The sequence below is a fragment of the Strongylocentrotus purpuratus genome, unplaced genomic scaffold (assembly GCF_000002235.5).
Source record: "Strongylocentrotus purpuratus isolate Spur 01 unplaced genomic scaffold, Spur_5.0 spur5_scaffold_19, whole genome shotgun sequence".
NCBI classification, from domain to species: Eukaryota; Metazoa; Echinodermata; class Echinoidea; order Camarodonta; family Strongylocentrotidae; genus Strongylocentrotus; species Strongylocentrotus purpuratus.
Genome location: NW_022145604.1, coordinates 7,718,310 through 7,735,353, shown reverse-complemented (window position 1 = coordinate 7,735,353; position 17,044 = coordinate 7,718,310). Strand labels below are relative to the sequence as shown.

Here is a 17,044-nt window from a genome sequence, read left to right as displayed (position 1 = left end):
AAAATGGTTAAGAGCAGTTGATAATTTAAATTAAGATTTTTTTCCCAGCGTGTTTGGCCCATTGCAGACACCATTACAAAAAAATAGCTGCACAAGCCAAAACACAGGTGTTTTCGAGTGCGACGTGACCCAAGTCTTTGGTAAAAGCCTGTGAGAAGGATCGTTAAGGATATCCAATGTCAAAGGGTGGTCAAACTGCCTTTCATGCCTTGTGTGTGTAATTTCAAGAAGAGCCAGAAGAAATATTTTCAGTGGTTTCATTTTTGAAATACACAGACTAGAAATTGCTGGAACAAAAAAGAAGTACATTATAATTATTTTGTGCTTTAGAGAGGACAAAAAATCAAACTTTGTTTCATCATCATCGCTCTGTTTTTTTAAATCTAGTTATTTTTGTTTACATTGCTCAATGCTTTTTCATGTGTTTTCCCTTTCATTTTCTTTTGTAGGTAAGAGAGAGGTTCACCAGTTCTTGGCAGCATATCCTGATTTCAAGATTAGAAACTTCAAAGTCATCAGAAGCAAGGTCATGAATGAAAAATCAAAAAGAGATCGCTTGGTAAAAAAAATGGAAAGCAACCAGTAGGAAATTATTCTCTAATGCACCGGGTGAACTTTTTCATTCTTTAGTTTGCCACACACAGCGATTTCTTGATATACAAGTATTTCGCTTCTACCAAACTTAAAAATGATTGGGGCGAGCTTTCGTCTGCTCCTGCAGACTTCCTCATGTCAACTGATTTGTCACACAGTTGCTGTCTTGGCGATCACTGGAGCGAAGATAGGTGACAATGCGTACCCAGTGTCCCTATTGAGTGCTGGATTAATGCTTTTTATCTAGATAGACTCTTTGACCTTCCTTGGCCAGAAATAAGATTCAAAGTCTATGATCTGTGTATCATCCCAGCGAATGTTATGTCCAGTATTGAGGGCGTGTTCCGGCCACTGCTGAGTGGGTTGGATTGTTTAATCTGAGGGCCCTTTTGTGTTCTTTTAATCGGTCATTCAGTGTTCTTCCTGTTTCACCCACATAAGAACTTTCTGTCAGTGCACTCCAGAGCCCTTTATACACAGAGTTTGGCCAACTTGATAACAGGCACCATGTTGTAACCCTTGGCGCTGATGCACCGCACCGTGCGCACGGGCGGGCTTATGGTATACACACAATATAGCTTACACTACTAGCCCTCAAACTGATTGATATTTTCTGTTGCAGAAGAGTCATGTTATGGGAAGTCTCAGATTCTTGGCATTTCTTCTCTTTCCTTCATGTAGTAGACTATAATTTTAATGAGTTTAGGCCCAATAGGAATAGGCCCTAGTATTAAGCGTAACCATCTCTCTCCTTTTCATTAATTTCTCGTTTTTTTTTCTAACTATATATGCCTGTGTGTCTCTTTAGCTGCCCCTACATGTATACCTCCATAGGGTCTTCACATATGAAATTGAAGCGTTTTCAACTCCCAATGAGTGATTTGGAGTTTGCTGGCATTTTAGATTGATCTTTCAGTATGTTCTTCAAATTTATGTATACATACATTGTCTGTTGTGTTTTAGCACTGCAAGAGTATTTATCATGAATTCAGGCTAACTCCGGTCTGACCAAAACATTTTAGTATTGATGTGTACCAAGAGGGGAGGAGGCCCTTGAAAGGTATAAGCCCTGATATGTTTGCCAGTACATAGTTTCGGTATGCCCCCCCCCCCCTTTCCATTGTATGATGTAAGAATGATGTCACAAAACATGCCCAATTACCAAATTTTATCCACTTGCTACAGGTGAAAATTACAATTTTTTTAAAATCATCTGTTTTTAATAGGGCACACCAATATAATGATCATAACTAATATTAATGATTTATACATGTATATTGATTTATCCATTCGATTATTTATGTTTATGTTTCAATCCACTATGCATAGTGCCACTCAAAATATGTATTAATATACGTATTTAAAATAACAGCTTTTCCATGTAATCAAACATACCTACTGTATGTTTTAACAGCACTTCCATTACCCACTTCTTCACACATTGTTTTTTAATTCTCCTATACAGTGTGAGTAAAAAAAAGAAGGAAACCCAACTTCGGTAGCTTCTTATGATAATATTATAACATATATGGAACCTTGCAATTTATTTCATTGTAAAGAGTAACTTTACTGTCTACTGATACCTTATTCATACTTTTCCTGCCACGGATGACTGAGCACCAGGAGTTTCAAAAAGCTTTGTCAAAATCGCCTTGTATCAAGTTTGGGCTTAAGCAATACGTGTGCGTCAAAAGCTACTATGGATTTGTTATTGGAGTCTTGAAATAATGGCTAAGCTTTTTAAATTGATTTTGTGTATTTGACTAGAAAAGGTGTTGATTTGAACTTTAAATGAAAGAATATCCTTATTACAAGCAATATTTAAGATATCTTTGTTGTCATTAAGACACAATCTTGGTTTCCTCAACATTCCTCGTATGTAAGAGTTTCTTTATTGAGTGTGTCAGCTTCAGAATGTTGGTAGTGAAGAAGCTTTCTTTCAAATGAAGTAAAAACACAGTTCAAAACACTAGCATATGTGTTCTAAACAGGCCTTCCTTGTATTTTTTTAGTCTTTTAGGTTAGTTAACTATTAATTTAATGTAGATTGTGAGCTAGATAACTTATTCAGCTAAGTTGGTGCAATCGACCAATAAACAGATGGTTTTGTGGCAAGATAACATTCTAAGATAAGAGGTTTGTAGGCAGTTCAAAGTGCATCCACAGCCAATGAAACCTAAAATAAAATCCCTGTGAAAGTCTAGATACTTAAAATCACTTAACTCTGAATAATTGAAACACAAAACATATTTTATCATTTAAAAACGATTTCAGACAAAGTAACATGTGATTAGAAGCCTTTGACACACACCCATTGCTTAAGGTCAAACTTGGTACAAGGCGATTTTGACCCCCCAAAAATTGAAAATCTTAGTGCTCAGTCATCCGTGACAGAAACATCATAAATGAGGTATCGGTAGACAGAGTGAAGGTTATTCTTTACAATTAGATACATCTCAAGGTTTCATATGTTATAATATTTTTATAAGAAGCTACTAAAGTTAGGTTCCTTTTTTTTTACTCACAGTGTATAGGATACACCAATGCATGCTCATTATCACTTTTGTTGTTACACTGTGTATGTTTATGTTTTGATTCACTATACATGGTGTTAATAAATTTCTGATGCAATATACGCAATTTAAAGAAAACGATCATTGGTTTATTGAAACTAAAATATTGAGTAATTTTACTGTCCAAAACATACATACTGTAAGTGCTACAACAGCACACCAATAAACCATTATTTCACATACACTTTTTATACGCCGAAGGGTCGTATTATGGTATGACGTCCGTCCGTCCGTCCGTTAGCCAATTCTTGTGTAGATAACTCCTCATTCATTGTTTAACGAAATTTCTTCAAACTTGCATGGATGGATGATATTGATGTGTAGATGTGCGTAAAGATGATATAACTTGGGTACGCCAAGGCGTTGCCATGGTAACCACATTTTACTAAAAAATTGAAAAATTCTTGTGCGGATAATTCCTCATTTACTTTTTAATTAAATTTCTTCAAATTTGCATGGATGGATGATATTGATGTGTAGATGTGCATAAAGGTGATATAACTTGGGTACGACAAGGCATTGCCATGGTAACCACATTTTACTAAAAAAATATTGAAAAATTCTTGTGTGGATAACTCATTTACTTTGTAATGAAATTTCCTCAAACTTGCATGGTTGGATGATATTGATGTGTAGATGTGCATAAAGGTGAAACTTCGGGCGTATAATGCTCCGACTTGCGGTGCTCTTGTTTAAAGATCTTTTTGATATTCTATATGACACACCAATTTAATTATATTACTTATTTCGTATATTTTTGTTAATTTCTTCAATTTGAATATCTGTATCTGTAAATGCATCGTCATTTGGGCTTGCTGCTATGATTTTATTTATTTATCTATCTTTCCTTACATGAAGAACAAGATATTTTTAATTGTTTATAACTGCATAGCACCAAGAAAATTATCAAACTGGTGACTCAATTGGAAAATTATTGTGGTTTGCATCAATTAATGTATTTTTGTGCATTCATAGAACACTTAGCAATCCTATGGATATTGAAATTTGGTGTGTGACAGCAAATTTTCACGTAGTTTTGGATGCAGGTTTCTGAGACAGTAAAATTGGGAAGTTGTAAGCAGGCCTGGTTGTAAGCAGTGTAGGTCCACAAGTACAATCATGGGTCTGTAATAAACACTGTGACAAATGAAATGATATGCCTGTATTAATAACTGGAATAGCGAAAAGTGACATTTTTACTGTGGAGTCTCATATGTTGCTTTAGGAGTAAGGCCACCGCACACCTTACGACTGGTCTACGACTGGATTTTGAAAGAAATTGCAATTTGAAGAGAAATTGAGTTTCAATTTGAAAATTTGTATCTGACTGAGGTCCAGAATGGTTATATCAATATAATTATCGAAAATATATGGTATTTGAAGTATTTCAGACAGAGAAAAGGCCAAATCTCCCAGTTACCAGTTGGTGGCCAGTCGTGCCTGTGTGACGTCGCTACGATTCGCAGCCGATCGGGCCTTTTCTCCAACTGAAAAGGCCATAACACCCTGCAATTTTTATATTGATATTGACATGACAATTCGGGACCTCAATCAGTAGGAATTTACATTCTAAACATTCTATATCTAATCCTATCATAATTTCTTTCAAAATCCAGTCGTAGACCAGTCGTAAGGTGTGCGGTGGCCTTTAGGGCTTGTTGGATAGGATGTGTAAAATTCCTTCAGTATTGTAAGTGTTTATAGATACAGCGCAACAAACCCCCACACTTATGTTAATGAACCTGAATTAAATCACAAATAAAAGGGATCTTTGTCAAAAAATTTGCAGACAAACTCATGACATCATTTTGCATTTACTTTTTAGGAATTTATTTGTTCCAAAGCTTTTTGAAGTCAGGCGGCAACAAATTGTCTCCTGCCTCGCCAACATTTTTTTTTTTTTTTTTTTGGTCGCCTTATATTCCATTGACTTGTACATTAAAATTGTTTGGGTTTGTTGCGCCATATCTGAACAAACCTTGAGATATGAGGGCTATGGTAATAAACTCAACAGCATGGATTAGAGCAGCGGGCAGGGCGTAGATATGTGACGTCACACTATTCAAGTAGATCACCCCCCCCCCCTGAACAATAGGTTCACTGCTCGAATCTTCGCCAGTGTTAAACTGAGCAGCGCTTCTCAACCAGTGGGCCATGAGGATGGCCAAAACATTGTTTTAGAATAAAAATGAACCAGCTTGAGTTCAGCTTTACTGTCAAATTAATAAGTGGCAAAGTGGGCCTTGAGTTAAGAAAGGGTGAGAAGCACGTACTGGATTAGGGGGTTGACTCTTTGTAATTTGAATTTGCAACCATGCCGAATCACACCACCTAAGTAACATCTTTTTCCTGCTGCTTGGGCAGGATTGGTGCCTTCTATGAGGTCATAACATTGTTATTGTTGAATTTCTGCGCAAAAATAATGTTGGAATTCACAGTGAATTATTGAAATTACAAATTTGAATTAGTGATATCACAAATTGAATCTGTGATATCACAAAACATAATTCTTGTTGTGAATTGTATTATGTTCTGGAACATTAAACATACAAGACTGTTAACCTAACTAGTCAGATTTGTCTACATTGCAGTGATGTGCAGTAATGTTGGAATTCACACTGAATTCTTGATATTACAAATTTGAATTAGTGATATCACAAAACAGAATTCTTGTTGTAAATTGTATTATGTCCTGGAACATTAAACATACAAGACGGTTAGCCTGATCAGATTTTTCTATATTGCAGTGATGTGCTTTGTTAATGTAAACAAAATGTTAATATTTTCATTATTGAAAAAACAAGGAAACAAAATAAATACAAAAAATAAATAGGTTGCCATACATTGCGACTCAATGGTTGTACTGAAACTGACCGTAGTATTCCCAATACAATGGTAATGTACGACTGAGTAGGCCCTACGTATTCATAATAAGGTTCTCTCAGTCGTACATTTCCATTATTTTGGGAGTACTGTGGCGCCTGGTTTCTAAATCAATCCTAAAAGGACATCAGAATTACCGGGGGGGGGGGTGTAATGAGTGCCGCCCGGTACATAGAAGTAACCTGATATATATATATTTTTTGTGTGATTGATGTGGTTGCGGAGAGTGCAAGAGAAGGTTTGGTTAGCGAGATGTTGTATATTATGCTGATGATTTTTGATAAGTGAGAAAATGGAAGGTTTGAGGGAGAAGTTTTGGAAATGGAAGAAGGCGTTTGAGAGTAATTATAGACCGGGAGCCCGGAAGATTTATTCAAGTGAAAAGCGCCGGAACAACTGACCTCGTAGGTCGATAGGATGGACCCTGGGCCTCACGAAAATGAATTGCTGCCGGGTTAACCGGGGTTTTCCCACAGAATTCTGTGGGTTAATTTTCCCGACAAAATCACCCAATGTGTGACGTCACTACCGGAGGTTGAACTGTGTATCTTGCACCATCACACATAACACGTCCCCTCGCTCATTTAAGTGCTAATTTTGTGATTTTTGTTTAACGTTTGACTTGCCTAGAGTATACCAGATAACGCAATAACTTTTCCCGGTGATAGCACATCTGAGAGCGACGATTACGATGATAGAAATCGAGGGCGATGCGGGGGGCGATGTCACCGAAATGCGGTACTTTTTTCTGTTTTTATGTCAGTTTTGGCTTTGAATATTTGAAGTTCTTCTCAATTCCGATTGTTTTCACCGTTTGCTCTTAAACTTGACATGAATATGCAGTAAGTCTTTCGCTTTCAAGAGGATGAAAGCATGTTAAATAAATTTCTGGCTTAAAATTCATTATTTGCGTCCCTGATAAACAGCGCCCTCACCGACCGTTACATATGATTATTGTACTTTCATGCTTTAAACTTAGCTTATTTATACAAAACTAATATTAAAATGCATTGTTTTCATCTGCAGATTGTATTCTTTTATACCTTTATTTAATTCAACTACCATTCATCATTTGAAATATCAGTTTTTAACATGAATAGGCCTGTGACCGGGTTGGAAATAATTCCGTGAATATCTTCAGTGGGTAATTAGCCTAAGGCAGATTGCCTATATCCAGGGGAATAGTGATACTTTGTAGGTGCAGAGCATTCATTTGGGTTGCATATGCAGCCACTATTATTATTAATAATATTATCATTGTTTATCACAATATTCATATTTATCTACTGCTGCCAATAGCTATCTATAGCCTATCTTTTTCACTGTCGATGTATAACTCCCCCTCCACTCCTCTCTTCCCCATTATTTCTCATCCCCTCTCTCTCTCTCTCTCTCTCTCTCTCTCTCTCTTTTCTACCCCTGCAATTCCCTCTTCTCTCCTCTCTCCCCTTTATTGTCCGTTCATTCCGCCCTTATCGCATACATTCATCATCATGAACATTATAACTATTATATTCTATTAAAGTATAGTATTACTGTTCTGACTGAGAGAGCTTAACTAATTGCTTCTCTTTTTCTTTTAATGATGTTAATCAAGGGGCCAGGTGGTTGTAGTGTGGATGAACAATAACAAGACAGGCCCATTTAACTTTCCATATAAATCACCAACATGTTAAAGATTTCAAGTTTGTTTCCCTCTTGTACAATGTACATGTAGGCCTATACTCATGGTTAATTTCTGCCCCCTATACCCCACCACCACAGTCATAACAGTAAATACTTTGATACCTCAGATATTACAGTTTTATTTTGTGAATGATTTATCAACAGCTTTTGCATGGGATTATGTCTTGACATTCCACAGCGTACGTACACACATGGGACACACATGCAGAAGCTTGCTTCGAGAAAAACGATCTATGAATGCCATGTTTTTTTAATGTTTTTCTGTATGGAACTGCCACTTAATCTTGATTCATTCCATGTATTGGTGTTTAATAATGCCTAATGACATGTCCAGACATGAATGGACACAATCCATTCAAAATTACATTTAGCAATCACAACCATAAACTTTGATCTTGTTTTTGCAGTGACATAATGCCTTCCTGGCATTGAGGGGAATTTTTTTCAACCAGGAGTATTATAATTTATTATTACATGAATAACATTATTGAATCAAAGTAAAAAAAACCCATGTCACTGAAGAAAATTCATAAATAGTATGCGAGACAAAATTAATTGTACTATAACAGCTCATAAAATCTTGGTATATGGAGATTTGTTTGTGGGCTCCATATTACCCCGTTCATTGGGGTAATATGGATCCTGTGACACTTTTGTTTATGTTGTCTTTAATTTATACAAGACAATTGTTTTTTTTTCTAACTTATGTGTTTTTATGTAAGGAATAAATAGTTCTTCCACCAGTAAAAGAGAGAAGTGAAAAGAATATTTTTTACATGTTCAAAACTCTCATTTTGTGCTTAAGGGCTCCATATTCCCCCAGTTTACCCTATTACAGTTATAGAGTATATAAAATTTGTTTATTTTCTTCCATTATAGAGTCGTGCGGAAAACCATTAGGGTAAAGTGGGGTAAGTGGGACACTTAAGATTTTGATTGCATTTTATAAAAATACCAAACGTTCAAATAATTAATCAAGCATCTTAATTAGAGCTTAAAATAGATACAAATTTGTGACAAGCTTTTGGATAAATAATCTTCATAATCAAGGTCAGGGTGACGGTTTATTCAGGGCCACTACATTGTCCCACTTACCCCAACATGTAGGGGTAAGTGGGACAGCGTGCAATACGTATAGAGAACTTGGGAAAGTCGATACCGCGATTGATACATGAATGCGCATTGGAATTGCACGCGCGTCCCACTTACCCCAACACGATGGGGGTATATGGGACAATGTAGGTATACAACAACCATGTAGGGGGATATTAACAAATGTATATGCAAATACTTGTATATTTTGTTGAACTAACTACTTATACCTTATTTGCAATCATTCAATTACGTCACCAAACTACTCTTTTTCATAAAAGTCAGACACCAAACATCGTCATTTATTTTCTGTTATTTCTAAAATAGCTAAGGAGGGGGGGATTTTTCGAATAAAATATTGAGAGGTTGAAGATTTGTTATGCTTGTTCCTCTAATGTTTATTAAATTTTTCCAAGGAGGCATCCAATTTGTGGCTAGGTATTTTGTTTTTTCGTTGTAAAATGTTCCCTCCACTAACTCTATCTCCTAATACAAGAAAAAGAGAAAAATCCTCCAATTGTCCCACTTACCCCACTGTCCCACTAACCCCACTTTACCCTACCACCCATATAACTTTCCTATGTTTCTGAGATTGTGAACCGCATATTGGCGGTCAATATTCGAATGGAAGAATAAAATAAAGAAATATGGAAACATTTTAAGCTCATATTACCTCTGACGCATTCACCATTATCAGGAAATCGACAAGGTATGCAAATATAAAAATGCATGCATGTCCATCTTAATTGATATTGAAATTCCATAAAATAATGTTTACATAACATTCACTTATGTCAAAAGGGCTTATAATCATTACTGAGTTTGCTAAGCGTCATTTTTCTTCTTCATCATTGAGTCCGAAGTTGCTCTCAATCACTTTTCTCCCTACAAACGTCGTGTGACCCCTCGTTCTCGACAATGTCACCATCCTCCGTAGGTGTGGTATGTGAATCTTTAGGTCAGTGAGAGACTCTGGGACTGCAGTTCCTGAATGCCACTCTGCATGGTTCGACGTAGTTCTGAGCTGATTTCCAGCCTTATTTCCAAGAAATTATTCCTGTGTTTGAGTGTTTTTGCGCATGACAGAAGAATAATTTATTTCCTTCAATTTTGCAAGAGAGCTATTACACCTCCACTATGTCTTCTTAGGGATCTGAGCTCTATGAATCGGGGCCCTCTTGTACTGAGAACAGTGTTTCGACCACTGATGAGACCAACCTGGTTAAACATGACTTAATAAATAATAAAAGAATAAAGCAAATGTGTTTGGCGTTCATCTCAATGCTTTGAAAGCTTTTGACTTTGTCCGTTTGAATATACGCGACGTTAAGTCAAAGCTAGACAGGGCTTAATGACCAGTCAGTGTTTCAGTAACACCGGGCTGTTTCCTTTCAAAAAACTTTGCTAAATTTTGAGACATCAATCCTGTTGTTGCCAACCAATAGTTCCAGGCACGGATCCAGCCCCCTCCCCTCACACTGAGAGCATATTTAGATCGGCCGGCTTTTCATACAAAATTGAATGGGGTGCACTGGTATCTGAAAATCAGCGGTGCGCCCCTCCCCCCCCCCCCCCCCCGCTACTGCATGCATCCCAGGCCTGTTGAGAAAGATGAAGAGAGATTCTGTTTTGACTGGATGTTACCAGGTTTATTGCCATCTGAAATCCTGCTTTATATGAAAGTATCAGCCTCATCGTGACGACTCCTTGTTTTTTGATGTGGCCTGTACAGTTCCATGAAGGATATGATACCACCATCAGTCACACTAATCTTCCCGATATCTCAGTCGATATGATTGGTGTTGGCATATAACACTCTTCCCGAAACTACATACGGCCTAGCAAAAAAAAATAATGCACACTGTCTTATGAAGCGCATTTTGTGAACACTAATACGCTTGATAAGGGTCTGAAGGTAAATCTTGGGAGTGTCAGGGTAAGGCTCATACATAATTATCTAGGACAGGTGTGTGTCATACTTATAGTAGAGCGGTTATGAATGGATTGCTAGTTTGGCTGGGCACAAGTTAGCTAGGGCAAGGCATACATTTTCAGGGAAGGTGTTTGTCGCTGTTATGGTAGAGCGGTTATGAATATAGTTTCTGAATATATTGCTAGGTTGGCTGGTTAAGTGGGCTAGGGCAAGGCACATAATGCTAGCGCGGCCATATTCGTTTCGTATGATTTGGCAGCAAGGTTGTTTTTAGCCAACTGCTGGCCTGGGCAGCTAACCAGAGAGCAACGCTAAGATGCCAGTTTAGACATCCTGCCGTTCCAGCCAAAGTAGAATCTCTCCAAACAGACTGTAAGTGAAATTTTAGTTGTTTTTAGTAAGCTAGTCTTATATTAAATGTCCAGTTTTTGTACTGGAACCTTGTTTAATGAGCATTGGTATAGCCATTAGGAGCTATAGATATGGATCAACACTGACCATGTGACGTTGTTCCAAAGTAGGATGAACTGTTTTCTTATGTGATAAATCACTGCTAATGCCTGCATAAAGGAAGTCTCTTTATTTAATAATTTGTATTCCATGTCGTGCGGAGAATGTATACTGATCTGACTTTCAGGCATTATCTTGGTTTCATACAAATCATACATACTGAATAAATCGCGTTGTATGATTGATTCCTTTATCTCGGATAGGTAACTGTCTAAAAGTGGCAGAGTGGTCTTGAAGAGGAGGGAAAAGCGGGGTTGATGGAATAAACATGTTAATTAGTTTATTTAGTTTCAAAGTGGTGACATAAACAACGATTATATAAGAGGGTTTTGATATCCAACTGAATAAATCGCGTTGTATGATTGATTCCTTTATCTCGGATAGCTAACTCTCTACAAGACCACTCTGCCACTGTTTGTACATTTGTGGTTAAACAAATTTTTACACTTGTGGGCGAAATGTTTTACATTTGTGGTTATTTTTACATTTGTGGTTGACATGTTATGACATTTGTGGTTATTTTGACATTTGCGGGTACAATTTTTTACATTTGTGGTATTTTTACATTTGTGGTGGATTTTTACATTTGTGGGCCCTACAAGGTATGGAATAGAACAGAAAAACGAAATGGTGCAATTTGATCTATGATTGTTGATGTTTGCCAGCTCCGTGTGATTGATGGGAGGATGTGTAGTTTTGTGGCAAATACAATCCAAACATTGGTCTCTTTAATTCATACATGTTGTTAATGCAATGGCGAGCAGGCGACCTATTTTGATCAGATTACGGTGGGTGAACTTGGACATGAGGGTTTCAATGAAAGAGCAAGTGTCAAAGTTTGTTTGGGTGAATGTGATTTCTGTTTAACCAAAAAATGAACCGGTTATGATTTTTTTTGTGGAAGCCCGTAGAATATTACACTATGCTACGAGTGGCCGACTCTAGAGGGCAGTGCCCGATGAGACTAAACAGAGCCCTTTACTGTGTATAAAGGGCTCTGAGACTAAACGGAGCTATATGATCTAGGATATATTGATTGGGCAGCTATTTGGATAATTATTGTATCTTAGATGGCGGATAACTGGGATAAATAGGATAACTAGGACTACAATAATTACTGGGAATGATACGGACTTCCTGGATTACCAGGAATGTAAAGCTTTACTGCGGGTGCAGAGTTTTCGTCGAGAGGCAACTTCAGAGATCCTTCCGGGAAGGTCGTCGCGAATCTCTCCGGCGTCATTATTATGCAAGGCTCAAGCTACCCATCAGTCATCGCGTCAGATGTCGTCCACGTCGTCGTGTATCAGTAGGGACGCCAGCCACGCCCTCCAAGGATCGACATCGCGCGGTTCGACGCTTCATACGACTACGCTGGGCGTAAACCTCTACATACCGAAGCGATAAGTCTCGCAAACTTTTATTTTCCTAATATCATTTAGGACGGCCGATTAATAACTCTTAATGGCAGGGGGAATACTTATGCACATATTAGTTATTCCATAATTTGATAATTTCACCTTGTTATTAGTTTGTGCGTGTAAAATTATTGAGATGGTTCTTTACACTGATTTGACAGGTCTATGATCCAAGACAGAGATATATATAATGAAACTCATTAATTTAAAAATAACCTGTTTTCTAGCATAATTTATTGTTACGCGGAGTTGCCTACCAAAATTCGTATGATTATTTTTGCTTTTACTGATTTAAAATGAATTAATTATATGCTGTTTAACCCTCTATAACCCACGCAAATTATAGCCCTGTGCCAAGTTGTATTTTTCAACTGGTAGTTATACCAAAGGCTACAAGACTTATTTTACATTTTCCAGTATAAAACTACAATATACCTGTGATAAAAAGCTTCTTGTGTAGACAATGAAGACCGGAAATGGGTTATTACACAAAGCTATTGTAAGGCACAGTGCAAATCCTTCTATTAATTGGTTCATATTATTTGTGCCGATCGGCGAACTTGGCAAATAAAAGGTCAAAGGGGAAGTCCACCCTGATATTAATTTGGTTTGAATAAAAGCAGAAAAAATAGAGAAAATAATTAGTGAAGGTTTGACGAAAATCCGATAAAGGATAACAAAGTTATGAATTTCTAAAGTTGTAATCGATCAAAGATAAATTGGCAATTTGTGACGACACTTGCGAGCTGATCTCCCATTTAATTTATGGTAAAAATTCCATAAATTTACTTTTTTCATGATTCTTGATTAAGGAATGAATATATTTCATAGGTTGTATAAAAACATTTGTCTTATAATATATCGACGGCAAAGATTCGGTAAAATAATCTATTTTGAACAAATAAAAATACATTTATCAATTTTTTACCATTACTTACATGAGAGATCAGCTCAGCTCCCAGCCCCTCTCCCCCCCCCCCCCCCCCCACATCAGAATAACCCAATACAGTAAGGGTTAACCCATTTTTAATTGCAAAGCATTGCAACCTTACGGGGAATTATTGTAGATCATTATTCCCCTGTAACACATTATAACCATATGGTGAAATATAAAAGATATTGTTAATCATTCCCCTTAACCCATTCATACCCTTCGGGGGAATTATTGTAGATCATTATTCCCCTGTAACCCATTATGACCATACGGGGAAATATAACAAAAAAGAGGAAAACATTCCCCTTAAGCAATAGATACTTTTCGGGGAATTATAACATATTCTCCGCAAGCTACAGTTATGGTTAAAAAACTTAAAGGGAAGGCAAAAAAAGTTATATTCTTCATTTAATCTTCGAATTCGGATTTGAAGCTACAGAACATTAATTTATTTCCAGAAGATATTATTGACCGAAATACTAAGTGATTGGGTCTTTCTTGTGACCACCATGAACATTGCCCTTAAGTGCCAGTTTTAGATGATTGCGCTTCCTTCCCCTTAAGTCGCAGATAGAGTTATTATTATTATTATTATTATTATTATTATTATTATTATTATTATTATTATTATTATTATTATTATTATTATTATTATTATTATTATTATTATAAGACTGAGATCAAATAGAAGTAAATAATGCCCTAATTTGAAACGATGCAATGCCGTTATGGTTCCGATTTCTTCACAAACTTACAAAGCAGTATTGTTACTCCATGGATCATAGTGATACTGTTTATGTTTTTTGTATCTGTATGTTAATGAGCCGCCAGCCAATATCCATCTATGGATACTATGCCTGTTTCTTTGAGGTAAAAAAAAGCATAGTTTGTACGTATTCATTATGCTTTATAATGAACAGACATGTTGTTCAAAGTTTAATCGTTATTTGTTTGTTGTTTATGTGTTCTATTCACAAATGGCCACAGAGGCTGTTTTCATTCATAACCACATACCCCTATCAAGACAACAAAGACTATACCTGCGTGTACACAGTTGACATTGGTTTTTTTTTTTCTGAAGAGGTGTAACAGCAAAATTCACAGAGATAAATAAATACGTAGTGTGGTTCAATATGCAATACTATGTGTCAGTCCATTCTGTATTCGTATGCCACGGTGTGTAGATCTTGTCGATGTACGTCTGTCCATTCAAGGCGTAGTATGTGTGTGTGTGTGTGTGTGTGTGTGTGTGTGTGAGTATGGGGTGTGTGTGTGTGTGTGTGTGCGTGCGCGCTTGTGTGTGTTATTTTACCTCATTAAGTATGCATCAGATTGCACGATTTCAAGTTCAAAATTGCAAAAGCTCCCTACCGTGGGAGGGGGGACACCCCCCTCCCACACCCTCGCTCGGGCGCTTCGCGCTCTCACTAGCGTTGGCAGCCCAGTCATCCCCCCAGGTGTACGAACCTGTCTACGACAGTGATAAACATTATAATGTTAATGTAACTTCAAATGCACAACATTTTCCATTAAAGGGACTTTGTCACATTGTTAAGTGGTGCTAAGGTAGTGACTTCAATACTCGATGTACAATTAAAGATAATCGGAAAATTTGAGTGAAAACGGACGATTATTAATGATACAAATTGGGAAAAACTGATCTGATCGATTCCTTTATTCTCCCAACCATATTATTACAATTGAATTACATTTTAGGTAAATGTAAATTGCCACAAAGCAAAAACTTGGCTCTACATACCATTCCAGATTTTTTTTATTGCCTGTTTCATGTCTTTTTCTCATTGAAAAACGGTTGGGAAAATTCAAAATGGTTGGGAAAATTTACTGTTGATCACTGTTAGAGGGTGTTGACCAGTGTCGCCTTCTTGGAAAACCATTAATATCTTTGTGGTTTGAGAATTTTTTCAGGATTTTTTGCATGTTAGAGGGTTAGTACATTAAAAGGAAGATAATAAGTAACATTTGATAACAAATTTACAAAAAAAAATATTCAACCTTCATCAATGTTACCAAGTCACTTTACGATATTCATCAATGCACTAATTAGAACAAATGAAGGTGAAAAATACTCGTTATAAAACTTGACATTACCTGTACTTTAAATGCTGAACAAATTCAAATTCAAATTCAAACTCAAATTCAAATTCAAATTTAAACTTTATTTATTTTAATCCGATAGGATCATGATAATGAGTAAACAATTAGTTTCTCCTCATCTTGTGGCCGATGTCACCACAAATCCCATCCTCCTTGGAGTCAACGATGACCCACCCATAACTGCCCAATTGCGTATTTTTGGTCATATTTTTTTGTATGTTATCAGGATACTACCATTCTTTCTTAGAATCGTGTACCTGATCAGATCGACAAGATAGTTTGACCTGTTTTTTGTTTGTTTGTTTGTTTGTTCGTCTAGTTTTGCTTGTACTTATTTTTTGTCATTGTTACTCTTTTTTCTTTTCTATTTTTACCTTCATTGTGGTCGTTCTCTCTTTCTCTCTCGCTATTCGTGTATACATTCCCTTATTTGTCTTTATTTCGCTTTTTTGTTCTCATTTTCCTATCCGTCGCCCTAATCCACCATTTCTATGTCTCTCTCTCTCTCTCTCTCTCTCACAATCTCCCTCTCTCTTTTTTGTTCTTATCTTCATTTCGCTTTCTTTTTCTTCTTTCCGTATAGATAGCCCTACTTCCCAATCTCTCTCACACACAAACACAGACCCCCGCGCCCACACACACGCATACATACAAACACACACATACACAAATAATCTAACTCTCTATCTCTCTCTCTCTCTCTCTTTGTTTGTGTTCATATTGTTCTCTTCCATTCTCTGGATATTCCATGCCCCTCCTTTAATATTTCAGTAGCATCATCAAACCAATTCCACACCGCTATCACGCATCGCACCTCATGAGCCACTTTAACAAGAAACACATTAACAATTTAATGTGATGTTCAGGAGTTTATTTCATTTAACTATTTCAATTTTCTTTCACTGCGCAATGATAAAAAGACATACAAACATATCACGCTTAATCTTTTAAGCGCCATCTCAGGTCGGCTGTAGCAGTAAGGTCCCGAAACTCGCTGCTTCCATAGTTATAACTACCTTTAAATTGAACTAGATTGAGTCAAACTTAATGCAAACACCCAGCACATTATACAGGATTTACAATCGCCATTATTGTTTGATCTCGGAAACTGCGGAAAAAAGATTTTCATGTGGAAAGGTTTGCTCGGGTTTTTCTCATAAAAGAAGTTGACCATAAACTAACTCTCAAACAGTGTTGGGTACAGGGGTCACGGGCCACTAGTTTCATCGGGCAGGTTGTTCCATTATGTGAATGGGTAAATTCTTACAAAAATATACATCCAATCAAAACAAGTTTAATACCA

At 36.8% G+C, this 17,044-nt stretch overlaps 1 protein-coding gene across 1 annotated transcript in view; it reads left to right on the top strand.

The window, feature by feature from the left end:
• The window catches only part of LOC100892850 (N-lysine methyltransferase KMT5A), a 33,587-nt gene extending 27,694 nt beyond the window's left edge, over positions 1-5,893 (top strand). The window contains exon 6 of the mRNA XM_030990190.1: positions 450-5,893. Within this exon, the coding sequence (XP_030846050.1) occupies positions 450-453 (4 nt within the window). The 3' untranslated portion in view covers positions 454-5,893. The remainder of the gene's footprint in view (positions 1-449) is intronic.
• The last annotated feature ends 11,151 nt before the right edge of the window (positions 5,894-17,044 follow it).